This window comes from Arachis hypogaea, chromosome 8 (genome assembly GCF_003086295.3).
Source record: "Arachis hypogaea cultivar Tifrunner chromosome 8, arahy.Tifrunner.gnm2.J5K5, whole genome shotgun sequence".
Classification (NCBI taxonomy): Eukaryota; Viridiplantae; Streptophyta; class Magnoliopsida; order Fabales; family Fabaceae; genus Arachis; species Arachis hypogaea.
Genome location: NC_092043.1, coordinates 47,230,820 through 47,258,147, shown reverse-complemented (window position 1 = coordinate 47,258,147; position 27,328 = coordinate 47,230,820). Strand labels below are relative to the sequence as shown.

The 27,328-nt window shown below is 29.1% G+C and overlaps 3 protein-coding genes and 1 pseudogene across 6 annotated transcripts; 2 read left to right on the top strand and 2 right to left on the bottom strand.

Moving 5' to 3' along the window:
* Positions 1–1,920: 1,920 nt before the first annotated feature.
* LOC112707908 (G-type lectin S-receptor-like serine/threonine-protein kinase At4g27290) lies at positions 1,921–5,088 on the bottom strand. Its single transcript, XM_025759939.3, has 6 exons — positions 3,612–5,088; positions 3,365–3,504; positions 3,050–3,260; positions 2,716–2,953; positions 2,482–2,632; positions 1,921–2,398 (listed from the first exon to the last, which is right to left on the bottom strand). Exons 1-6 carry the CDS (start codon positions 5,086–5,088, stop codon positions 2,102–2,104), a joined length of 2,514 nt encoding a protein of 837 aa, XP_025615724.1. The 3' UTR covers positions 1,921–2,101.
* Positions 5,089–6,215: 1,127 nt separating this feature from the next.
* Positions 6,216–10,658, bottom strand: LOC112707905 (uncharacterized). Of its 4 annotated transcripts, none has more exons than XM_025759937.3 (6): positions 10,307–10,658; positions 9,960–10,059; positions 9,462–9,561; positions 9,127–9,212; positions 8,604–8,806; positions 6,216–8,431 (listed from the first exon to the last, which is right to left on the bottom strand). In XM_025759937.3, exons 1-6 carry the CDS (start codon positions 10,527–10,529, stop codon positions 8,421–8,423), a joined length of 723 nt encoding a protein of 240 aa, XP_025615722.1. In that variant the 5' UTR covers positions 10,530–10,658; the 3' UTR covers positions 6,216–8,420. The 4 variants fall into 4 exon arrangements, with proteins under 4 accessions (XP_025615722.1, XP_072057872.1, XP_029144479.2 ...); XM_072201771.1 differs by having other exon boundaries at positions 8,005–8,314; XM_029288646.2 differs by having other exon boundaries at positions 8,005–8,314; positions 8,604–8,800.
* LOC112707907 (ATP synthase subunit b', chloroplastic) lies at positions 6,431–7,275 on the top strand. Its single transcript, XM_025759938.2, has one exon. The coding sequence runs from the start codon at positions 6,431–6,433 to the stop codon at positions 7,109–7,111; it is 681 nt and encodes a 226-aa protein (XP_025615723.1). The 3' UTR covers positions 7,112–7,275.
* Positions 10,659–24,962: 14,304 nt separating the features above from the next.
* LOC112708475 (auxin-responsive protein IAA29-like) lies at positions 24,963–27,328 on the top strand (annotated as a pseudogene).

Below are 27,328 nucleotides of genomic sequence, written 5' to 3'. Positions count from 1 at the left end.
TTTTATAGTTTTTTGACATTTAATTAAGACTTGTACATTTTTATATTAGAGTTAGGATAAGAAAAGTAATTAAAAAATTTTGAATAATTTTATTATTATTAGAATAGTATCACATTAAATTTATTTTTTTATAGATAAATTTATTAGTATTTTAAATATTTATAAGTATAAATTATAATTTATTTGATTTGTAATTTGTAATTTATTAAATATTTATAAATATAAATTATAATTTTAATTTACACAAATCATCATGAGTAAATAGACAAATTACTCATGAGAGATTTTTAGAGATACAAAATACTAATCGATTTAGTCTTGAAGTTCCTAAAATTTTATTAAACCTGAAAATAAATTTCTATGTTCTAAAATTTGTAAATGATTTTATATTTTTATAAAGTTTTTAGTTAGAAATATTTTGTTACTTCAATTTTTCTTTTATGAAATATTGTGAAATTTGTTACGTTTTTTTATAGGAAAAAACAATAAGGAGAAGTCCTATGAGTATACTTCCATGGTTATTGAATGGGTGTCATCTGAGCATTCCGTTTGCCTAGTCATTAGCGGAAAGAGTCGAAAGACTATATTGGTGCCTAAACTTAAATCTGGAGGACTAATATAGGTAATTTTAAATTTTAGGGACCAAAATAGACAATCGTGTGAATCTCAAGGATCAAAATGGGTATTTAGTCTACAATTAAACTTTTATTGTTAAGGAACATTAAAGTCCAGTTTGGATGAACAGCTTAATTAAGTTACTTTTAAGAAAGCAGTTTAAACAATAAATGACTATATTAAAAGTAGCTTATAAATAAGTTATTTTGTATTTAGATTTTTAGTTCTAAAAGTACTTATTGTATAGAAATGTGATAAAAAATAATAGTATTATGCGAAAAATCATTTTTTTAACTTCTCTATAAGTTTCTAAATAGCTATTTAGAAAGTTGTGTTTTAATTTTAAAAATTGCACTATACATTAATATTACCACTACTTTTCATGAGTCAAAAATTTAAAAAAATTATTTTTGAAGCTTTCCCAACAAGCCCTAAAAGCCCATTCAGCATAAACACATTCATCATCCAGTTAGAGAATTGCATATCACCACAAATAAAGCAATATATAAAATAGGGCAATGTACTCAATTAAATAAAATGAGAGAAAATTTTATGTGATTGCAACAATTGAAACTTCCTGTATGTTCTTTTTTGTTATTATGTAATCTGTGAGAGCTATAGTTTTTTGCTTCCCTTGACTTAATTAAGTGATTTGCCCTATACTTTTTCTAGTAAATATAGGTGTAATTATTCAAATAAATAAAATGAGAGAAAATTTTATGTGATTGCAACAATTGGAACTTCCTTATCTGTATGTTCTTTTTTGTTATTATATAATCTGTGAGAGTTATAATTTTTTGCTTCCCTTGACTTAATTAAGTGATTTGTCCTATACTTTTCCTAGTAAATATAGGTGTAATTTTTTTTTTTTTGTGAAAAACCCTAATAAATATAGATGTAAATTATTGCCGACTAAAAATAATAATATTTGTTAACTATGTAACATTCCTTTTGAGATTAATATACAGGTGGAAAAGGATCGTAGCGTCGGTAGTAGTTTGTTTTGATCCATGGTTTTTTTCATGATTTGATAGTTTTATTGTTATGATAGTCTATCATGTATTAGTTGTTATCTTTGAACCTTATTGTTAGTTTTTTCATGTATCTTACACCTCTCCCCAAAGTTGCTGGCTTATGGGGAGGTTTAAACTTTTAACTATAAAAAAAAAATATTATCACTTAGCAAATTTTGTGATATCGTGAGAGTAAGTTGGTTATCACTATCATGTAAAATAAAACAAAAATACTATTCCAAGATAGCCTGCACCCTGCATAATAATAGAACATTAGAACATTTAAAGACCATTAGAAACTGAATTACAGAGATCATCCGATTGGGATTCCCCTAAATATATATATTTATATATATTGCCAAAGTATGTAACAGTTATTTTTAGTCTCAGATCACAATCCTGTTGTAGCAGTGAATGAACTAACACTGCAGCAGTGTAGTAAATGCATTGACTCAATGAATGGTATATGGTTTTCAACGTCCATCTAAAGAGGTCACACTTATCTCATTGTTTAAGCTTATTTCATTTTGATTTGTGGCTTCATTGGAAACCTTCCTTGGAAAGAAACCAGGCTCTTTAGGATCAACCAATTCCATCTCACTATCCAACATTCGAATCACTGATGTCATGGTAGGCCTATCCTCTGGGTAATGTTGCATACAAACTAGACTAACTTGGATGCAACGCAATACTTCTGAGTCAATGCATGAATCCTTAATGTTGGAGTCAATTAATTGCAACGCATTGCCCTCCTTCCAAAGTGTCCATGCCTGAATCATGAAAGAAGAACAGAAAGTGAACAAACATTCAACTTGATTTAAGATAGATAAACAAGACAATATTAAGTCCTTACATAACCAACGAGGTTGTATGTGTTATTTGCATAAGAAAGAGCTCTGTTCTTGCTTCCACATATAATCTCTAACAATAAAATGCCAAAGCTAAAGACGTCGGATTTTACAGAAAATAATCCATCCACCGCATATTCCGGTGCCATATATCCGCTGTAAGAAATTATTATTGTAAAAATTAATCCCCACACACAGTATATTAGAAAATAAATAATGTTACGAATTGAGACACTTACTAAGTTCCAACTACTCTATCTGTGTTTCCTTCTGTTTGATCACCTCCAAAAGCTTTAGCCATTCCAAAATCAGATATTTTTGAATTCAGCTTATCATCAAGTAAAACATTACTTGCTTTGAGATCTCTATGAATTATCCTTAATCGGGAATCTTGATGAAGATATAGAAGCCCCCTAGCAATTCCAAGTATAATGTGGAAGCGATGAGGCCAACTCAGCAATTTCCCTTTGGTGTGATCTATTGATAATTGAATATTAAGTTTAATAAGCTACTGACTATATGGTCGAACTCATGAAGCATTGTTATTCTAACCATAGTCTTGATATATCATACCAAAAATAAAGGAGTCTAAGCTACCATTAGCCATGTATTCATAAATTAGTAGCTTCTCTTGTCCTTGAATGCAACAACCAAGAAGCCTTACAAGATTTCTATGCTGAAGTTTAGCAATCAGTTTTACTTCATTTATGAACTCGGTCACTCCTTGTCCAGAGCTCCTTGAAAGTCTCTTTACAGCAATTTGTCGCCCATCTGATAATTTTCCCTAAACACTCGCATTCATTTTAGTAGAAACATGAGATGTTGCTCATAACATTAGTACTCGTTACTGGATTATACTATGGTTATAACACTAAAATGTTGACATACCTTATATACAGGTCCAAAACCGCCTTGTCCAATCTTATTCTCTATCCAGAAGTTGCTAGTGGCCATACTAATTGTCGGCAGAGCAAACAACGGGAGATCCTCTACATGTTTTTCAATGTTATCTCTGACCATTGACTTCTCTGAAAGTGTAAAAGTAATATTATAAGGGAAAAAAAAAGTAGCCTTTTTTAGAAAAATATAGAAATTAATGTCATGGTGTAGGTGGGAAAGAGAGAGAATGATTTACCAACAAGGTTCCTTCGGATTCTGTAGACAACATAAACAGAGAGTAAAAGCACCCCACATAATGTTGGAATAGTTATAGCAACTATAGTTCTTATGTTCATCTTGCTCTCACTTTGAGACTCAGCATTAGCCATACGAATATATAGATCTTGCTCACGAGTTTGTTTAGTATTGAACTGTCTCATGTCAATAAGATCACCAAACCATAAAACACAACCACTACCTGATCCTCTTATATCAGAGTTACTAAAGGCCATACAAGAGCAGTTATTCAAGCACCTTGCTCTGCATTCATCTAGACCTATATTCTCATCCAACCATGTATGTGTAGTATCTGGAACCTTCAAGGCTACAAATTTGACAAAAATGTCATTGATGGAAATGTCATTGCAGGTTAAGGGTTTAGTCCGGACACATCCTTTTGTCCAATTCCTCATATCCCATTCTTGTGGTGACTTGGGACTGAAACCTTCTAAACATTGGCACATTGGTGATTCATCAATTAAGCATTTTGAGTTTGACCCGCAAACGCCATAATTATCACACTGGTCTCTGGATGAGTACATCTCATAGAGCTCCCAATTTTGCTGATCTTCTTCTGCCCAAATATAGAAATGAAAGCCACCAGTTTGGTCTAGGTGGACTCTCGACAAGATAGAAGTATTCTTTAAAGTATACGTGTAGTAAATCTCATCCTTATTGGAGGGAAACTTGGCATCATAGCTAGTGACATATGTGAATTCATAAACAGAGCTTGGATTTTGATCTCGGAAGCCACTGAAATAAAGGCCATTCCATGGTCCAAACCGGTTGAGCCTTGTTCGTCCTTTCATATAAAAGTCAGGATATTCGTTGAGCACTAAACCCCATGAGAAATCTCCAGGAGCTGGATCATTTGGACTCTTCCAAGATGTTATTCGCCATTCGAGACCTCGTTTGAGGTCCCATCCCACCTTCATTCCCGGCAATATCGTATCCGACGGATAGTCAAAGCTTTGCCACAAAATGTCTTCTGAGTTTGGACCCCCATCATTCCATACCACAAGATTGCCGCTGTCCATGAGCTGTGCCACTGGATTCTGTGCTTGTCTTTGAGAGTTTGTGCTCCAAACAACAGAATCATTTTGGGTAAGGATAAGATTCCCAGTGATGTCCAATGTTAATATTCCAGCTGAGACAAAATCGATGGGTTTGTCCCTGTTGGCAACCCAAACAACAGTATACATGGAACTTTTCTTATACCAAATCCCCAGGTAACGCTTCATTGAACTGCCGGGGCTGAAGAAGCCAAGCTCAAATACTCCATCTTTGGATACTATGGTTTTGTCATTGCCATCATCACTGATAGACTTGGACATACCTATTGAATCATTGACTGCCATGGAAACTGTGACAGAGGAAACTTTGGCAGAGGAAACTGTGACAGAGGAAACAAGTAATAAGTAAGCAACGATAATCATTGAGTTAAGAATATCCATTGAATTCCAAGCTCTAACTCTTTTGTGCTACTTGCTCACTTAGACAGCATAAGTAGAAGTCACTCAGAACACGTTTACGCTTCTTTTTCCATATTTTTTGTCAATTCAATAATCAATAAAAAGAACTACATAATTCAGCAGCCCTTATTGACCTAGGAGCCAACAAAGGCAACCATCAGTCTTCATAAAAATTAGAAAAAAATATAAGTTAATCAAATTAATCTCTGGTAGATAACATATTTTTTATATTTATTTTTAAAATATTTTTTTAATAAAATTAATCCGTAAAAAATTACGAATTAATTATATTTGTCTTCTAATTATTTTATTTATAATTTTTTTAAAAAAATTAATATTGTAAAATGTTAATTAGTCTCCATTAACTTTTTTTATTTTAATTGTATCAGGTTATTTAAAAAAATAATGTACTTTTATTCTTTTGTATTTTTTTTTTTGGTTTTCTACGGTATCCCTCAGCCCAACAGGCCAAGGACTAATCCGCCGCGGTACTGAGCTCCATTTAAGGGTTTGTCGCTGGCCAATAGATTGCTGTATGCACAAGGCGGGATTCGAACCCCCGACACTTGCTTAAGCGGACTAGTGAGCTAACCACTAGACCAACCCAACTTGGTTATTCTTTTGTATTTTTTATTTTTGTGTAATTGACTTTTTTTTTTTTGGGGAAATTTCAATTTTTTATTTTTGGACTTGGTCTGAATTTTTTGTTTTTTGGTCTTGACTTGGTCTAAACTTATATTTTACCAATTTTCATGGTATGAGATAAAACAAAACCAAACGAACGAAAATACGTGAAAGGTGGCGAAGCGCGGTTCACAATTGTGTAAAACGTAGAAGGCACATATAAATGGTTGATGGGCTAATCACCGAGAAGGATTTTTATTTTTCCTTTTAGGTTGTTCTTGTTTAAATAGACTATAGGTATATTACAAAAAAAAATAGACTATCGGTTTCTGGTAGTCAGTTTTTGTGGTTTTGTACATGTTTGTTTTGAACATACAATGGGATTAAGAATATTTGGGCCTAGATAGATAGACTAGGCCAAGTTACTATGTACCAAGCACAGACCAAAACTATACAAACCTTTCAAACCAGTACGTCAGTGACTCGGTGTCCAATATCCAGATTTCCATCATCAGCCATTGGAGAGCCACAATCACACAAACCTCATCAATTTGTGTGGCAAATATTCCACGTACACTCTTCTGCCCTATCCTCCTTTTCTCTCCTCTCCATCACTCAGTCCACACTCACACACAACCACTTCCCACTCCTAAAATTTCAATTCAATTCATTTCAACTGTAAACTCAATTCAATTCCGCCATGGCAAACATGATTATGGCTTCCTCAAGATCCTTGATCAGAACCTCCACCACTTCCCCTTCCCCGGCACCATCACAAAAGCTCCCCATTAGCAATCACATTACTCTCCCAAGAGTCCAATTACCCCTCCTCAAGAACCTCTCCCTCCAAATCCCAATCCCAAACACTAATCAAACCCTAAAATCCCTCTCCGTACTGGCAGCCACATCTCTAGCGCTCGCGCCTCCGTCGCTCGCGGCGGAGATCGAGAAGGCGGCGCTCTTTGACTTCAACCTGACCCTTCCAATCATCATGGTTGAGTTCTTGCTCCTCATGGTGGCGCTAGACAAGGTGTACTTCACTCCTCTGGGGAAATTCATGGACGAGAGGGATGCCGCCATTAGGGAGAAGCTGAGCGGCGTGAAGGACACGTCAGAGGAGGTGAAACAACTGGAGGAGCAGGCCGTGGCCGTGATGAAGGCAGCGAGGGCGGAGATATCGGCGGCGTTGAATCAGATGAAGAAGGAGACGCAAGCCGAGGTGGAGCAGAAGATTGCAGAAGGGAGGAAGAAGGTGGAGGTTGAGCTTCAAGAGGCTCTGGCCAGTTTGGAGCAGCAGAAGGAAGAAACCATCAAATCTCTTGATTCTCAGATAACTGCTCTTAGCCAAGAAATTGTTAAGAAGGTTCTTCCCACTGTTTGATTAAGCCTTCTCTTTTGATTCAATGTACTCACGAGAAAAGAGTTGAAAATATTGTAACTTTTTTCTGTGAGAGATTTATATATGTAATAATATGTCAAAAAAAGATTGGTTTATCTGTTCAGTTTGAGAGTAAGAACTGAAGTCCCTTGTGGATTATCTCATCATAGATTGAGGGTCTTGAATTACATTTTTGATTTTGTGGATAGAAAATTATTATTGCATACAATTCTAATTGCACACGGCACACATGAAAAGTTAGTGGGACTTGGGGAGGTTTAAATCCAACCAGTTTTAGCTCCTCTCTTTTTTTTTCCTCTTTCCTTTTTGGGGTATTAGGGTCTAGATATCTTTCACCACAGATGATGATCGAGTTCTTTCGTATCGATAAAAATCAACTAATTACCAATTTTACGACTTTGTGGATACTAATTTCAGCGTTAGCTCGGGTTAACCCATTTAAGAGATGAAAAATAAAATTGGAATGTAGGTGTGTAGGCTGTGGACTGCTTAAATAGTTAAATTAAATAGATTGCTGTTGCACTACTGCTACAAAGAAAGAAAAAGATTTATGATGGATCAATCCATTTAACATTGGTATCAGTATAATAATGTAATACAGGGAAAAAAGATGACATAATCAATCAATCAATGAAATATTATAGACAGTATATACAATAGAAAAGGCGCTAAAAGTTGTTAGCGGTTAACAAACGTGTTATCTGACTAACAGAAGCAACTAACTAGTAAGTACTTATTATCTATAATTAACAACTAATACAAAAATGTTATTTTTACACCAAAATCAGCCACTAAAATAAGTTACTAATATATTTGTGTATAACTACATATATAGTTTAATTTATTTTCAATGTATATTTATATTTCAACATATATTTTATACTGGTAGTTGATTTTGGAAGCTTTATTTATTCGCTCATGGACATGTTGTGATAACCATCATTAAGCAAAATAATATTTACTAAAAAATAATCAAACTCCAAACATCGCATGAATTTCTTCTTCTCATGCAATATACGAGAAATCTCATCATGAATCCATTTTCTTCCTTAATTGTAAGACTCCTCTATATTGTACCCAAGGAGAGTAGAAATGTGCGTACCATATATGCAGTTTCTTTCTTTGAGAGGCTGAGAGCCCTAACTCCATTCATATACATCACTATGCACAGAAGCTTGAAATTCACTGCAATACAATTCATCATGCTAAGATGTTGCATAATGACATGAGCATATATGATATTCAGAGCCAAGAATAAGCCAAGGTAATTTCTCCGTCGAAGTCTCATCTCTCAACCACTGACTGTCACATAAACAAAATCAAAGAAAATGTTTACACTAGTAGTAGTTCATAGACAAGCGAGTAAAAATCATTCTCTATACACACTATACTAATCAGGTATGCCTACGATAGTAGTGCTGCCTCCTACAAAAGCTAAACATCCTTCTAATCTTCCTAAAACTGCCAAGTATACCTTCAGCAATGGATGAGGGGCAAACCCTGCTTTCAGTTCTTGCTCTTTCCGCAACTGCCATCCGGTTGTATGAGAACAAACCTCCCAAAAAGCCCGTTAATCTCTCCTTGCCAACAAGATATTCTTCATCGAAACCAATGTCGTCGTCACCTCCACATCCTAGTTTCTGTTGATATCTATTCGCTTTGGAGGATGACCTATACCTTCCAATTTATAAAGTTTATTAAGATAGTAGATAAATTAATATTCTATAGACAATGACAAGTTAAACAATTCTCATCTCTACGCCTACTCAAAAGCAGATTCATTAACTTTATTTTAGATAGATTTATCTATTTGAGTCCAACCAATTAAGACCAACTTCTTTGTGAGTGCGCCTCACTATTAATTGTTAGCCCTGTGTCCATCAAAGACTTTTACATAGGCAAATGTGAAGACCAAGACTATATAAACAGGTGTAATGTGGCAAACAGAGTTCTGTTGGTCCTGAATCATGCTTTGCATAGATTGAAAACTTTCGTACCTCCTTTTTATTTTCAAATTGACAACTCTTTTCTTTAGCCTCTTTCTTTGTAAACAAGTATTAGGTACATGACGTATGAAACGAAGCTGTACAGACCAAAATATATAGATATCAGGAGTCAAGAGGAATGGAGTAAGTACAACAGACATTGAGATGAATGGATTAATAGCAGGATAACAATGTATCAGAATTAAATAAAATCATGGAGATATTAACGTATAACTTTAATCAAACTTCTTTTCAATAACATAGATTATAAATTAACCGTTCATGTTTCTATCAATCCAGCATTCCAGCTCCCCTCACTCAAATTGTAAGCCTTAAAATTCACTAACCTGGTCACCATCCTTAATGCCATAATCTCTAAGATAAGTTGTTTCAATGACAAGCTTACGTCCTTCATAACATAAGCAAAATTGCCCCCAAACATGAGCCCTACAATTCAAAAATCAATGGAAATATAATAAATCAGCTAACAGATTCTGACAATCTGGTAAATTAACTACACCTTCTGCTCGAAGAAGATATTATATTGGAAATTACACTTGACATCTAGTTTAATTGAATAATTGAAGATCAGAGAGTGAGTTGTTCCAGCAATATTCCAGTATCATGATCATCGTCAAATCAGAATTCATCATAAATCACACAATACTTCACATCAGAATAATATATCAACTCTCAAGTATCAACAGATTTAAAAATTGTAACACGAGACTAAAGATATCCTCAAAACCAATCAAATTAGTGAAATTACATATCATCGTGCAAATTGTAAGTTATTTTATTAAAACTCATCTACATCAATGACAACAACAACATAACAAACTCACCACGGTATTTCCTCTGGCCATTTCTGAGGCGTGTGACTAAAAACCGCCTCCACCGCACGATTGAGTTCCGCAACAGTTGCCGTTTTCGCAACTTCAACATCTGATTCAACCAAAATCTCACGTCAATTCAACATTTGATCCAGTACACTATCTAAGATAAAGTAACATTTCATTATTTATACTTCATCACAGAAAGGAAAATAAGAAAGATGCATCTCTCCTCTCCCTCTCTCCCTCTCTCTCTCTCTCTCTCTCTCTCTCTCTCTCTCTCACACACACACACACACACACACAAACACACACAATTAAGAAAAATGTAAGCAAGAAGTTGAAGGGAAACGAATTACGGAAGCAAGATCCGTCCAATTTGAGAATGGAGAGGGTGAATGGTTCAGAAGGAAGCTTGTTATAGGAAAAGGTTTTTGTGGCAACGATACTGCTGCGGTCTTCAACGTCGATCATCAGCGAAGAGAAGTGCATCGTCAGAGACGGTATTAGTGATGACGAAGGATTATTAAGAGAGTGGAAATCTTTGTCTTCCTCCATGATCAACCTGCTATCATCTCCCATTGTTGAGAGAGAGAGAGCGAGAGAGAGAGAGGGAGAGCGAGGAGAGAGTTTGTTACGTCATGGAGTTCAGTTCAATTCAAGTGAGAGTGGGGCAGAGAGGTTGTTACTTGTTAGAGTGCTTTTTCATGACCCGGGGAGAAAAAGCTGAGAAGGTTATGAAGACGGCGATGACAGTTACGCTGACGTGTCTACTTTCTCTCCTGTAGACTGTAGTAACCGTTTACGCGCGCCGCTAACTGTCTATACGGCCTTCATTAAATCTTTTTATTTATTTATTTTGGTATAAGTTCTGTCATTTATTTATTTTTTTGCTGTACTCTCTATTGGTTAATAAATTATTGTATGTGTAATGTGAAATTCAAAATTCTATACTTACTTAAATAAATTAATAAATTAACTATTAAATCAATCTAATTTAATTAATTCTATCATTTATTTTACTTTGCCTTTTTGGCATTGCCTTTTTCTAAGTGTTTTTGTACATGGGTCAAATATTTTGGGCAAATTGTCATAAAAAATGCCTTTTTATACCTAAATATCATATAAATATTAATTATGTATAATTAATAATTATATTATATTAATTGATAATTAATATAATTATTTATTAAATACTGATTTTTATATAATTCTAAAGAATATACTTTTTTAAAATAATTTGAAAAAAGAAAAATATGTATAACATAAGAATGTGCCACACATAAGTGTGTTTGGCGTTAATATAAATATCATATAAATGCTAATTATGTATTATTCACAATTATATTATAATGATTGATGATTGACCATTAATATAAGATTTATATTACTTGTATACTAAAAGTAGCCACTAAAATCAGTTACTAGAATAAAATATAAATACATATCAAAAATAAATTAAATTACACATGTATTTATACACAAATACATTGATAACTGGTTTTAGTAACTAATTTTAGTGTATAAATAATATTTTTGTTAATATAATTATTTAATTAGAATGATTAACAATTAGTATAATATTCATTAAATGCTGATTTTTATATAATTATAAAAGAGATATTTTCCTAAAATAATTTAAAAAAATATGTATAATAACACTAGAATACGTCATACCAGCAATTTTAGCGTCAGAATACAACTCATTGTAGAATAATATAATAATTTCAGCTTAAAAATAGTAGGTATTATTATTGTTATTTTACTTAGATTTTAGTTTTTAACTCTATAAGAATTGTCAACCAAACTTGTATCATAATTTCAATTAAGGATTAGATATGATTTTTTTCAAAAAAATTAGCTAGAAATTTTGTATTGATGTAAAAAAAATGATCTCATAAATTCTTTATTAATGTGAAAAATTTACAATGGATGCATTACTACAACAAATTTGCAAAAAAAAAAAAAAATCTAAAGCAATTCAAGATGACACAAAATTTGAATGCTTGAAAATTAGAAAGAAATAACAAAAAGAAAGCAAGAAATAAAATGAAGAACATCATCTAAAAAAATTAAAAAAGAGAGAGAGAGAGAGAAAAAATGGCTTGCCAATGTTTACATGTATCTGCATTCAAATCATTCTCAATCTTGTCAATGTGACTTACGAATTCTTCATATGCATGTGTGAGTTGCAGAATGGAATTTCCTTTTTTTATTTTCAAATCTTCTATTTATAGATGAACATCTTTGCTTAAAACGTTGTTTTATTTGGAGGTTAAGTATTTCTACCCATGGTTTTGTGAAAAATAATTTTTTTTACGATAATATTAGAAAGATAAAAAAAAATCAAAATTTATTTTATTTAACATTTATTAATTATCGCAACAAAAAATATTTTTATTTTCTTAAATGCCTCTCTTCAACTCAGTTATCCGTTTCACTATTTTTTACTTTCTATATACTTAAGTTTTAGATTTAAGCACGTTTTTCTCTAATCTCAATTCATCTTCTCAATTCGCTCTCTCATATAGTTTGGCTAAGTGTATTCTTGTAGACTTTCAATTTTATTTTTCTACTTTTTAAATAAATTTTTTTCTTTCTCTACGTCGAATCTAATCACCTTTTTCGATTTTATCAATTTTACTCTTCTACTATGAGACTTTATTTTTTTTTATTTTATTGTATAATTCTTTTAGATGAGTTAATTTCGACCTCTTGATCCTTGTATTTATTTACTCATAAGATAGAATAAATCCTTTTTATTTACATAAAATTTTTAATTTAGCTCCTTTAAAATATTTAATTTAATTTTTCTATATTACAAAATTCTCTCTAAAATTTAGTCTAATTCCGCTCCTGTCTTGAAAGTTTATCGTTGATATGGACATGGAATTTGGACTGTCTAGTGACTTAAACTAGAAGCATTGTAATTGTCACCTTTCAAAGCAATGCCTTCCTCCCATTCAGATTAGGAAAAGCAGTGAAAACAGAGTTTCACCAGCAATGATACCAAGTAAGAAATTTAATTTAATGATGCCAAATTTTGCACCAATTTGGTTGGACATCACGTAAAACAAAGATAAAAGATAGTCTTTCCTTTGTCCCCTTTACACATAAAGTCGTGCTGCCTTATTATGAGAAATTAAACCAAACTAATCATGCTTTGCTCATAATAACACTTGCAAAAGGAGAATTTAATCATACTTTACCTCAGTCAATGTTTGAGGACAACTTGACAACTTTCAGTTCCAGCTTAGGCTTATTGTGTTCCCACATTCATATATGGACACTAATTTGCTATTTATTTTGAAAACACAACAATAGATCCGGATTTTTTATTTTAATAAATAAAATAAATGTAATATTTATCAAAATAAATCATTTTAAGAGTATTTATCGATTTAAATTTTCTTGTCATATCTTGTTTACAGTGTAAACGAGATACATGCATTGTCATGTCGTTTACACTGTAAACGAGATATAAAAAGACAAAAATTTAGCTCCTAGGATGTATAATCCTTGGTATTCTCTACGCACATTTCATATTCTTTCTCTATCTCGTTTTTTTCATAAAAACAAAGCTTAATGGCCAATAGCAGTGCATTCATAGTTGTGCTTGTTTATCCCAATTGTCATATGAGAAATGGCGAGAACGGGGTGACATTTGAGTGTGAGAATCCGATAGATATTATTTCGCACTCGATGCGTGGAGACGTTGTCAGATTTGAAGACTTTGATATTGAATATTGATCAAGATGGGTCGTACAGAAGCGAGGGAGATAGGAAGGGTGGGGTATAGGTTGCTGGCATCCATGGGAAACGGAGTTTTCGGTTTCGACTATTCCAACTTCAAGGGAACGAGCATGTGCGACTGATATTTGACATCCATGAGATAATCATGGTAGAACAGGTAATGGAGCTATCCGCTGAAGTGGATCATGGTGGTAGTGGACTAGTGGTGGTTCCGTACACGATACCTATGTGCAGGACGACCAACCTCTCGCACCACCGCCCATTCATATCGCCATTCCAGAGCATGAGGCAGAGGAAGGTGAGAAGGATTCGGAAGAAGATTATTTTACAAAATATCCAGATAACAAACAAACTAAACCATATGATATCTATCTAATTATCGAAAATAAAAACATAAGTATTTTACGACTAACCTCATCGAACCGTAAATGGTCGATCGAAACCCTCCGATGCAGGATCCTGGCCTCATGCTGATCCTTGCCCTGCTACTGCAATCCAACCAACCTGACACATCTCAAGAGAACATATACAGTTTGTTAAGTAACATCCCAAAAGATTTGACAAAATTATTTACTTCAAATACATAAATAAACATTTCTCACCTCGCTTACACCAGGTTCCCTTGCCATATCTTCTTATACTTGATACAATAAAAAAGTAAAAGTTTGTTATTTTATGCTCGCGTGCATCACTCTTCTATCTTTCTCTCATGTAATGATTATTGTACTATAAGGCTATTATCTATATATTGTTATTCATACTTTTTTGCCATTCATACTTTTTGGATATTCATTCTTTCTTGGCAACTACTCCTATGAAGATGCCAAAAACATCTTTTTATGATGATCTTTGTTTAAAAAGTGTAACTTATTTGTTTAGCAACACTTTAAATAAAGATAACACTTTTACTTTAAATAAAATCAAACCCTACAATCTATCATCTAATGGTCAAAATGAAATATCTTCATATGATGACAATCATAAAATCTTCATTGGAGTAGCCACCTTCTTTCTTTTCTCTCGAGGCTATTTTAGGATTTAGGGTCTAGATTATTTTTTGTCGCCGCCTCTTCTAACAAAAACAATTTTCATTTGAAAATAATGTCTCGAGAGAAGAGAGATAATGAATAGTCAAAGAATATGAGTGATAATATATAGACAATAGTTTTACAGTACAATTATTATATGAACGAGATAAATGAGTGACGTGCGAGCATGAAATAATAAACTTTTTATTTTTTATTGTATCAAGTATAAAAAAAAAATAACAAATAAAGAATATAGAAAATACACAGACAAAAATCAAAGAGATAGAAGATTAGCTGTAAAGTCAAGTATTTCTTCTTATATATTTTAGTAATAGTCATAAACTAAACAATAAAATATCCTTGTTAATATACAATAAAAGAGTAAATTATTATTTTGATGAAAGTTTAAAATGCGAACAATTACTTAAAAATAAACAAAATGAGTTTTGTGTTACTATTTTTTTATAAAAGTTCTAAATATTGAAAAAAAAAGGTAAAACGTGTGGATATAATTTATTTACGAGTAAATATAGAAGTCTCACATTGAATAATCCCTTATAAAACTTAGAAATGTATAACTTTTTACTTTGACAAAAATTGTTTTCTGTAAATTTTAAGCAATATATAATCTTAAGAGAATGATAGGTATTTTTTGAAATTTATTTAATACAAAATATAATTTTAGAAGAATAATTAGTATATTTTTAAAATTTATGATATTTTAATTTGACATTTTTTTAGAATTTGTCTCAAAGTATAATTTTAGAGGAGTGATGAGAATATTTTAAAAATTTATAATTTTTGTGCTTTGACAAAATAATTATTTTTTTTGTAAAGTTTAATACAAAATATAATTTTAAAAGAGTGATGAGTATGTTTTAAAAGATTATAATTTTATTTTAATAAAACAATAGTTTTTTATATTAATTTTAATACAAAATACAATTTCAAAAAATAATAAGTATATTTTAAAATTTTATCATATTTTGATTATTATATAAAAAATTATTTTTCGTTTGTTTAATTTACAAAAATAAAATAAAAACCAAATAGCAATATAAAATCAATGAGCATAATAGATTATTAATTAAACCAATTTTTTTATATCTTAATGAAGTTTAGCCCGATTAAGTTGATACTTGTTTAATTGGAGACACACTTTTAATTTTTATTAAAAACAAATTATTCTTATCTCAAGATGTTTTTGGCTTCCACAAACGACATACGAGTAGATATGGTAAAAAAAGAAGATTATTGATAAGGATAGATTAATTAAAACTAAATTAAAGAAGCACTTGGAACATAAATGGGCCAGTTTTCTTATCCTATCGTCCAAAGGCAAAAAGCATAGCCTTGGGAGATCAAACAAAGTAACAAACCATAGTGCTTTGATGCACATCACTTGCTTGCAAGTGGGCCCTCCATCAAACTTTCAGAAAGGGGACCAAGCCATGCCTTGTCTGATAAATTCTTAGATTTGTTAACATAAAAAGGGATTCTTAGATTTTCTATTAAAAAAAAATTATTCTGTATCATATTATAAATTTATAGGACTAGACATTTCATATTTTATTTGTAATTTCGTACTTGTTTATGCCCAGGGGTCAGGGGTTGGTGGCGGATTTAGGGGTGCCTGCACCACTCTTTTTGTCAAGTAGAGTGCCATCAATACGAGCATCCTTCGAACAATGAGGAATACTTGTAAAAAGGATTCCAATATTTAAGTTAGTTTCTGTGTAGAAAATATATTTTAAACGATGTTTATTATTGTGCGTAATGAGTTTTAAATGTCTTGTAGTTATCTGTGTAATGCTATTTAAGATGAAAGGGTACGCTAGTAGTTCTGAGAGCCGAATTTAGTGATGGATTTTTATTCTGAATATAAACGTCTTAGAGTTTAACCTATTATTCTGTTAGACGTAGTCTTTCCAAAATATAACGGCGGTCTAATTTTGTGGATACGGATCAGTACTCATAAAAAGCAATTATTTCAATTTTGGAAAACTATAGTTAGTTTTTATTTCAAGAATATGTTTGACTTGTGTTTTTAGAAAATACATTTTTTCTTTAAAAATAAATTTTTTATTTTTCAAGATGTCTCACTTCAGTTCCAAAATCAGAAGCTATTCCAATTAGGAGTGGCAGGCGAACAGGTCCATCTCATCTCATCCGTCCTATCAAAAATTAGTTATTTGATAGGTCTAGTTCTGTTCTATATATTTTGTTTCATTTAACGATAAATTAGCAATTTATCCTGCTAATTTTTTATTATTAAATTATTAAATATTAAAAAATATATAATTTTATAAATATTTTAATAAATTTATAATTTCTAAAAATATAAAAAATATAATTTTAAATATCTAATAAATATAATTATCAACTAAATTTTTTAAAATAAATAATGAAATTAATATTGTTTAAAACAAAATATTGTTTAAAATATATAATTAAACATTATCCAAATTTTCAATCAATCAACATTGTCCATATTATAATTTGAAGTAAAACGAACAAACATTCTAAATACAAGCACAAAAATAATGGTCCAAATTCAATTATCATTATAAATCCAAAAAGTGGTCGGACAAATCTGTCTAATTAGTCGGATTTTTTTTATTATAACGATCTCAAATTCTAATTCAACCTAACATTTTTTACGAATTATACAAGCTGATCCGACAAATTTTGACGCATTTACCATCCTTAACTGTAGTAGAAATACCTTCTATTCCTATTGTTTAGAAGAATTCAGACTCTTATCCAATGATAACCAAATCAAAGACAGACATAAGAAAACTAAAGCATTTCAGGGCTAAGCTTGAACGAAGAACTGTGAAGGAAGCTATGAGTCATCCAAAGTAGAAGGAGGCTATAGATGTTGAGTATGGTATGAAACACTGATAAAGAATAACACTTGAAAATTGATGATTCTGCAATAAGGAAGAGAGGTAATAGGAAGTAAATGGGTATTTCATGCAAATTATAATTCTCACGGTTTCTTGCAAAAGTACAAGAAGGCTTGTGGCTTAATTGCTTAAAGCTTGAGAGTTAGATCCTCTAAATTTTAGATTTTCACTTTAGAAAATAAAGTTAAATCTCTCACCATTAAATATTTTTTTTTTATGTTTTTTTTTTGTCTCACCTATGAAATAAATGGTGATAGATCATATTTTGTCCTCTAAAGTAAATTTCAAAATTTAGAGAATCCAAATCTCAAATCCAACCTCAATAATTCAGGTCATTCTATCTTTGACACTTGCTAATTATTGGAGATCATGATTATAGTGTCTAAATTTTAATATCTAATTTACTAAAAAAAAGTCAAAGTTTAATATTAATTTAAATAATATAAAAATAAATAATTTTAAAATATTATAAATTTATCTTAAAAGAATTAGACATATTCAATACTAAAGTAGTCGCACAAAAAAATTTGTCACTCTTGGATTATAAAGCAGATAGATGTGGACAAATGCTATTTTGCATGGAAAGTTGAGAGAAGATGTATATATGCAACAACTTTATGGATATGTTAAAAGAGACAAGTCACTACGCCGAGAATAAAATTAGACACACGTAATCATATTTGGGTGTTTTTTAAATGTTTGGGAAGAAATATTATTTTTTATAATCCTGTTAGGTAATAAACTGCAATCAACTAGTAACAAAAAAGTTCATTAACGAAAAAATAATAATAATAACAACAAAGTTGGACAACTTTTTTATTTTTTGAAAAGAATATGAATTCAAATTATAATACAAAATATTTAAATTAAATAAAAAATATCTAAAATCTAAAATATATCTACAACTAAATAAAAACAAATTTAAAATTATTGTAAAACAAATATCAAAAACAAATAAAAAAATATTCAAAATATAATAAAAAATATTTAAAATCTAATAAAAAAATTTAAAATTATTTGTAAAAAATTCAAAACCTAACAAAATAACGCATCAAAAAATATTAAAAAAGAACATTTAAAAACTAAAAAAAATATCTAAAATAATTAAAAAAATAATCCAAAATCTAAAACAAAATATAGAAATATATAAAAAGAAAAACGTATTCGAAACCTATGCAAAAGAAATTTGTGGAAGCAAAGAATTGGACTCATCAAACTTTATTAGAGGGTGTCCCTACAATTTGAATTTGCAAAATAACCGTATTCCCATTGCATGCATGGCAGGGGGCTAACTGGCTAAGGGATCGAATAATAAATATTTTCTTTTGCCATCATCACGTGGCATTCACAAGGGTTTGTAAAAATACCCTTCGGACCAGAGCGCTATATATATATATATATATTGCTATTTTTGTACGCTATATAGTATTTTCAGGCATATACCTAAATATACGATTTCTTGTTGGTGACTTTGTCGAGAATGTAATGCTTAACTTTATACAGTTATTATAACATGGGAAAATGATCAGGTGTTTCCTGACAAAAAATGGAACATCATATTCATGGTACGATGAGGTTGTTTAGACTTTTTTTGTCGTGTAATGAGTCATAAAATGACGAAAATGTCCCTTATTATACGAGTATTTTGACGTAAATACTCGCTGAAGTAAACAATAATTTGTAAACTCCTAACTTAACAGTGAAGCAGCGAAGAATTCAGCTGTAAGATATCGGAATTTTTGCAGCATTCATCATACCCATGGTTTGTGACTTTGTGTATAAAATGCACCTCCAAGTACATATTCATATCTGTTTTTTATATTTATTTTTTCTCTCAAACTTAACCGAGTAACACTAACAATTTTCATTATGCACTCAACCCCAATTAATTCTTTAAATTGGGATGGAGACACAGAAGAGGTAGGAGAGGGAATAACCAATTACCAATTACCAAAGGCGATGAAAATAAAATTTTGGTACCGATATCCACCATTAAAAAATAAAAAATATATTTTGATAAATTTGATATTTATTAGTATTATACATAGCATCATTAATTTTAAAAAATAAATTAATAAACATGTTAGCATACTAATCTATTATATATAATCAAGATTGGAAAAATATTTTATATATAATTTTATTTTTTAAAAATGATGTTTCATTATATATAATTTATAAAAAATGTTTATAAAATTTGAATTTAAAATTTTCAATTAAAATATAAAATATTTATCATATTAATTAATCCAGTAATTATTATTATATATAATATTTAATTATAAATAAATATATTAACAGACACATTATATTAATATTTATTAAGTTGATTGTAACATCTGTTACCCTTATCAAAATTTTAATTTTAATTTTAAATAATAAACAACTTCAAAAATAGATTAAGAAAAAAATGAGGAGTTCAAATTTCAAATGAAAGAAACCTAATAATAAATAGAATCATATTAATCAAATAGCGCCTTAGTTTAAAATTGAAAATTTAAAATTATTTAACTTTAGAAAAACTAGAACTATTTAGATATTAGAGAGAAAAAACTTTAAAAAAATGGATTTAAAGCACATAAGCAAGTAAATTATTAATTATTTTATTAATTTTTATAAGTTTTTATTTTTTAATAAAAAATTTATAATTTTAAAATTTGTAATTAAATTCTTATTCTTATATTAAATAAAAACATATAAATTAAGATTTTAGTAGTGGTTATTTCTTAAAAAAATATTAATTTTAAAATATTTATTTTTACAATTTTTTACCATTCATCTTATACACATACAAATATTTTTTTAACAAAAATATGTGAAAGGTATAGGAAGAGCCGAAGAGGAAGGTCACATGGCTGCAAGGAAAAGAAAGAAAGAATCGAATTGAAAATGGTCAGAGGAGACCAAGCTTAAAAACTTCCCAACTCAGTTGAAAGTAGCACCACGACTTGACTGAAGACTAATCTCTGCACACCTATCTATCAGTGTACATGGTTAGTGGAGACAAATCATGAGCATCAAAACTTCTCAACTACACATGAGGTCTCGCACCCCCATGAGGTCTTTTTTATCATGTTCACTCAAGCACAACTTTTAAGATCTTAACCATTTACATTATTTATATTATATCTGAATGGTGGAGACTAACGGAATATCAAATTCCGCTCAAATACAACGAAATACCAGAACATCTTCCTATAACATGTTGCATTATTATTGGACATTACATATACAAAGAGGGATCAAGGGTATTGGTCAAAATGACAATATTTTGTATTTTATTAATCAAGTGCGAGGTATGCCTCAAATTCGAATATTAAAATTTTTTTTTGGTGATTTTTCAAATAAAAATGATATTTAAAGAAAGTCATTGAAAAAAAAAATTTCCTTCATATTTTTAAGAATCGAAGGAAATTAATTAATCGAATTTTTAATAATAGAGAAACGTAGCAGTTAATACTTTTTCTTTAGTCAATATTTTATTTTTAAAAAAAAAATAGAGAAATATTTTTAATTTTAATTAATTAATATTAATTAATTTTAGTGTTTAAATTTATGATTTAAGATTCAAAATTTAAATAAATAAAATAATTTAAAAAAATTAACTGATGATAACCGAAAAATATTAATTTTTTAATATTATTTATTTTATATTTTAGTATTTAAATTTAAAATTTAGTATAAAAATATTTTTATTAACTAAATATGATAAATTAATTCTTATTTCCTCTCGCTCTCTCATGCAAACAAGCGTCAATATATATAGCAGTAGAATAAATAATTAAAACCACGGCAAACACAGAAAGAATCATCGCTATCCGATCAGTTGTTGCTTGATGTTAAAGTAGAACAGTTCATATATAATAGGGACATTTTAGCTAGCTAGCAAGAAGGAATTAATTTGAGTATCATTAAATTTCATCACTACAATAATAATAATGAAGAGAATATTTTCTTGCTAAGTGCATGAGTGGATTCATGGGATAATGGAAGTTAATTATGCGAGTTCTCTCAACAAAAAAAATCATGATGCATTTCACGGACATCTACCGACACATTGGACAATACAGTAACAGGTGCATGAACAACTATAGTTTAATGTCTTCTATTATTTAATTAAATTTTTATTTTAGAAGCTCTATTATTATAATAATTAATTAAACCAGTAACTTAATTAACTGTGTAAGTTTAATACACAAGCTTACCATGGTGGGGTTTTTTATTATTTAAATAAAATAATTTAATTATTTACTTAAATAAGTCAAAATACATAATTTTAATATTTTAAATATGAAAAAATATAGGTAAACAATGAAAATGCTAAAGGGTTCCTTTTTCAACTTGCAGCATACACCAAGGTTCGAACCCAGATGCAGCGTATTAAAAAAAGCACATAATTTACCATCTAAACTAAACCTCAGTTATAGTTTTACTTTATTGAGCTCATTTTAAAGTTTATTATTCACATTTTTCACAAAAATTATTATTTACCTAGCAGAATCTATTAAAAATTAATACTAACATACCTTAAAAAGTTTATATTTCTACTAATTTAAACAAACTTATCTGTCCATCTAAAAAAATAAATAAATTTTAAATTTCAATTTACATCATATTAACAACTAAAAGTTAATACTAACATACATTAACAAGTTTATGTTTCTATTAAATTAAACAAACCTATTCGCTTATATAAATAAATAAATTTTAAATTTTAATCTTTATCATTTTAACAACTAAAAATTAATATTAACATACGTTAACAAATTTATATTTTTACTAATTTAAACAAAAATAAATAACAAAAATTTAATTTTCATAACTATACAAAATTTTAAAAAAATTACACAATACTAACTAACTCATTTAGATGGCGGACAATATATCTGTCATCATTCAGTCCATTAATGTTATCAATGTGAGACATTTTCTTTTACTATTCTTCTCTCTCTTCTACTTTACTTCCACTACAAAAAAACGTTAAATACCATCGAATTTAGCATCAAATATCAGCGTCAGATTTACTAGCGATTTTTTTAAAATGCACATAAATTGAATGAAATTGAATTCGTATTGATTCAGACTTGATTTTAAATAATGATTGAATCTATTTTTAAAATTTTTATCTATATAAAATTATACCAAATTAGTCATAAAATATTTAGATTCGGAACGAATCTTCATATCGAATCAGATCATATGCGACCCTATAGTCTTTATAGCTTATGTTTTTATTTGTTGTGTCGAGCGAAAATATAACAAAATGTTTAAAACAGTAAAATTGTGTATTTTGATTTATTTGAGTGAATATTTAATTTATTTTTTTAAATAAAAAAATCTACCATGTTGATGACACGTCACACAAATTAAAGTTTTAACGTCTAGTAGTGTCAATCAAGAAAAAGGGATTCCATTTAAAAATGGAAACGTAGATTATCATCAATCTTGTCATATACATTGTATACATAGTTATTCAGTTTGATAATAATAATAATTATAGTTAATTATTATGGATATACACATATTAATTTATCTGTTTACTACTACTTTATCTTTACATATGGAAATAAAATATTGGTTTCTAAGAGATTAGATTCCCTTTCCAATTAATACAGTTTTAGTAGTGAACTAATCAATCTCCAATGTCATTTCAGAATGATCTCCCTCCACCAAATTAAATTATGGGGATAATGAATGTGACATTTCCTTGAACATTAATCTAAGTATATATATCATAAACTCAAGAAATTAGCTAGAATAAAAATGTCAATCAAACTTCACATTAGGCACAAAAAACAAAAAGAATAAATTATACAATCTTAATTATGTAGGAACAATTTTGTCTAACTTATACAATGTTAATATATTACTAAAATTTTATCCTTAATTATCTGAGACTTTCTCTTGAATAATACATAAAAATTTAATATATTATTTTTAGACATATTCATATAAAAGCACAATTTATTTAAATAAAATAATTAAAATTTATATTTATGTAAATGCAACTATTTCTAACTAATATATGTATGTCCTATTTCGATTCTATATAAATTGCGAAACCTTTTTAACAGTTTGCACATTTACACATAAATTGTGGAATCTATCACGATTTACGAATAAATATATTTACACATAAACCGTTGAACTCCTACCACGATATACAAAGAGGCATTAGTTATACATAAATTATAAATCTTTTACCACAGTTTATGAAGAGTTAAGTTTGTACATAAATTAAACAATTCACAGATAAAAAAATGTTTGAGAGAGAATAAAAAAATTGAAAAAGAAGAAAATACCTACGAATATTATGCAGGTAACCCAAAACCTTCTTTTATATGTGAATTATTTAATTCTTCATAAACCGTAGTAAAAAATTTTAAATTTATGTGTAACTGATGCGTCTTCATAAAATGTGGTAGAGATTAATTTGAAATGATTGCATTTGCATAAATATAAGTTCTAATAATTGTTTTATTTAAGTAAATTGTCCTATATAAAAATTAATATGATGCATACAGTGTAAAATTAGTGAGAATAGCTCGCTTTTATTATTAAGCCGTTTTAAAATAATTTTTTATTGTGTCTAAAAATAATATAAATATATTTTTTTTTAAATTTAAACTGATAAAAAAACACATGAATGATTATATTTTTAATATGTTCCCTCAAACATACAAATTTTTCTTTTTAAGTTTGCTTTAAATTTTATATAAGTTTTTTTTTTTAATTTTCTTTCTTTTCTTATTTGTTTTATATTATTTTTTTTCTCTTTTTGGGGTATAACAATGATCTTTTCAATTAAAAAAATTTTAATACCATGATATGATATTATTCTTTTAAAAGTTTAAACTGATAGAAAGAAGTATGTAAATGATTATATCTCTAATATTATTAAAGATGTTGAGTTAATATATATATATATATATATATATATATATGGATAAAAAGAAAATTAAACACCAATTAATTAAATAATAATAATTATTATTTAATAAAATATTTTTATATAAAAAATATTTTCAAGCGAATATTTAGTTAATTAAAATCTTTCATATAAGTTAACAAATAATGGGGACATGGTGATAGGAGAATTGAGAGACCAATTAGACAAAAGCGGGTAAAGTGGGTTTGTGGCACCTTGGTCCTTTTGATTCCTCAACTAGCTTATTATGTTGTTCCTCTTTTACCCTACCCAACTTTCATGCTGTCTCTACCAATCTCTATTCCCACAAGACATTAGTCATTTTCATTCCCCTCCCAATTCACACACATCCACCATCACCATCTATATATATGTAACCCCAATTAATAACATATATAGATCAATACAGCCATACCAAACAAACTTTCAAAACTTTTCCACCTCTCTTTCCCTCTCTTTGATTCTCTCCATTCTATTGTATTGTGTATGCTAATCAATTAATTAGATTTTTGTTTTATCTCCTTATTGTTATTTATATTCCACATGGAGCTTCAATTAGGTTTGGATCTTCCAACTATTCATGATGATCATCATAATCATCATGATAGTATAGAGTGTTGTGAATTGTGGAGTAGAGGAATTGGTTTTAGTAGTAGTGAAAGTAACAAAAAGCATGTAAGAAAGAAGCGTAGCTTTGAAGATTATGCCTTTGGACAATGTTCTTTGAACAAGACTACTTTGCCTTTGCTAGTATGGAGTGGACACCCAAATGAGGAAGAAGAAGATGACTCTAATAATGGAAACATTCATAGAAGGAATATTCACTTATCAAACAAGTAAGGTTTAATAATTTCTTTCCTGTTTAATTTTAATAACTAGTAGTGCTAGACCGTCAGTACATTTTATTATTTATAATCATCAATTAGTTATTATTAATATTTTTAATTAATAATATAAAATTATATCTAATAATATAAAATTATATACTCTTTTTTTAATGATTAAATGCTGACTAAATTTTACTAAAAAATATTGATCCGTGAAACTTTCTCTTTAATAACTTCTATATATCTCTACTTTAATCCAACTCTCCCAGCCTCACCTCCTCCGGTTTGACAAAAATATTACATTTAACTACTAAATTAATTACCATATAACACATTTTTAATATGTATTTATTTTATATTTTAATATATATTTTATATAATAATTGATTAATAATTAATTTTTTATATACACGTATAATTGTCTATTTATTTAGCAGCCCTTCCAAAATTTGCTTGTGTTTCATTATTCAACATTAATAAAAAAATCAATTAATTTGAAGGTGTTGATATATAGTTTTGTTTCATTATTCAACATTAATAAAAAAATTAAATCAATTAATATACATTGGTAGTTATTGGGTATTCATTTAAATTATATTTGTTACATAGTCTCTTTTGTTTGAATTTAAATTATATACTCTCTTTTGTGATGAACTCAACTGTTCTGATGAAGTATATTCTTTTATTGGATGACTAAGTTGTACATCAACTAATTACTTAAAGTCTAAAAAGAAAATTAATAACTAATGGAATAACATTATTTATATGTGCATGCAGGAATGAAGGGGAGGAAAATCATTTGGTGGGGTGGCCACCAATTAAGTCATGGAGGAAGAAAGAACTAAATCATCATCATCAATATCCTACAATAATAAGGAACCATAATAGGATGATGCAAGCAACAAATCATGAGAATCAAAATAGAAGAGAAGAGACAAACTCTTTTTATGTTAAGGTTAATATGGAAGGGGTAAACAGTAGGAAGGAAGATTGATTTGATGCTTTACAATTCTTACCAGACTCTTACACACACTTTGATTACTATGTTTGCTAAATGTAAGTCATAAGCTAAGTACTACTAATTATTATTACTACTTTAATTTTTTTTTTCACTTTACTTTACTATACTTTATTATTAAGTGATAATCTAAGTACTAATAATGTAAAATACTTTTTTTTTTTACTGACATCTAACTTAATATTGTTTTCTGGTTTTTAACTTAAACTGAAAAAAAAAACTCTACATTTGTATACACTAAATTATATGTTTAAATTTATTTTAAAAGTTACATCAAAAATAGAAAACAGTGTAAATTGGTAGATGTCAAAGTTAAATATTTTTATTTTAAAATTTAAATAGTAGTATCTCATTTACTGATTAAATATAAGTGAACAAATATTTGTCCCCAAAATACATACATATTAAACTCATTTGTTTTTTCTTAATTTATTTTGTGGGTTTGTTATATATGATGTGTATATAGTGGATTTACTTTTTTTTTTAATTCGGTTTTTTTACACATGTTATGTGGGCAGACCAAGATTTTGAGGAAGATGGAGCAAGTTATAAACTCACCTTTCAGAATGAACAAGGAGATTGGTTGCTTGCTGGACATGTTCCATGGCAGTATGTGCTTATTTTATATGTTACATATATAAAAAGAAGCTCAGGAACATTATTATTTTATGAAAAGGTATCCCAAAGAGTGACATTATTTTTCTAATGATTATATTTTGCAGATCATTCATTGGTACCGTGCGGCGTTTGGCGATATTAAGAAATGAAAAATGAAACTATTAATTAATTTGAGTCGGTCGAATAGTCAGCTCACTCATCTACTTAAGTAAGTAGTAGGGAGTTTGAATTCTGTCTTGTGCATGCAACAATCCATTGACCAATAACAAGACTTCAAATGAAACTCAAATTTACAACGGA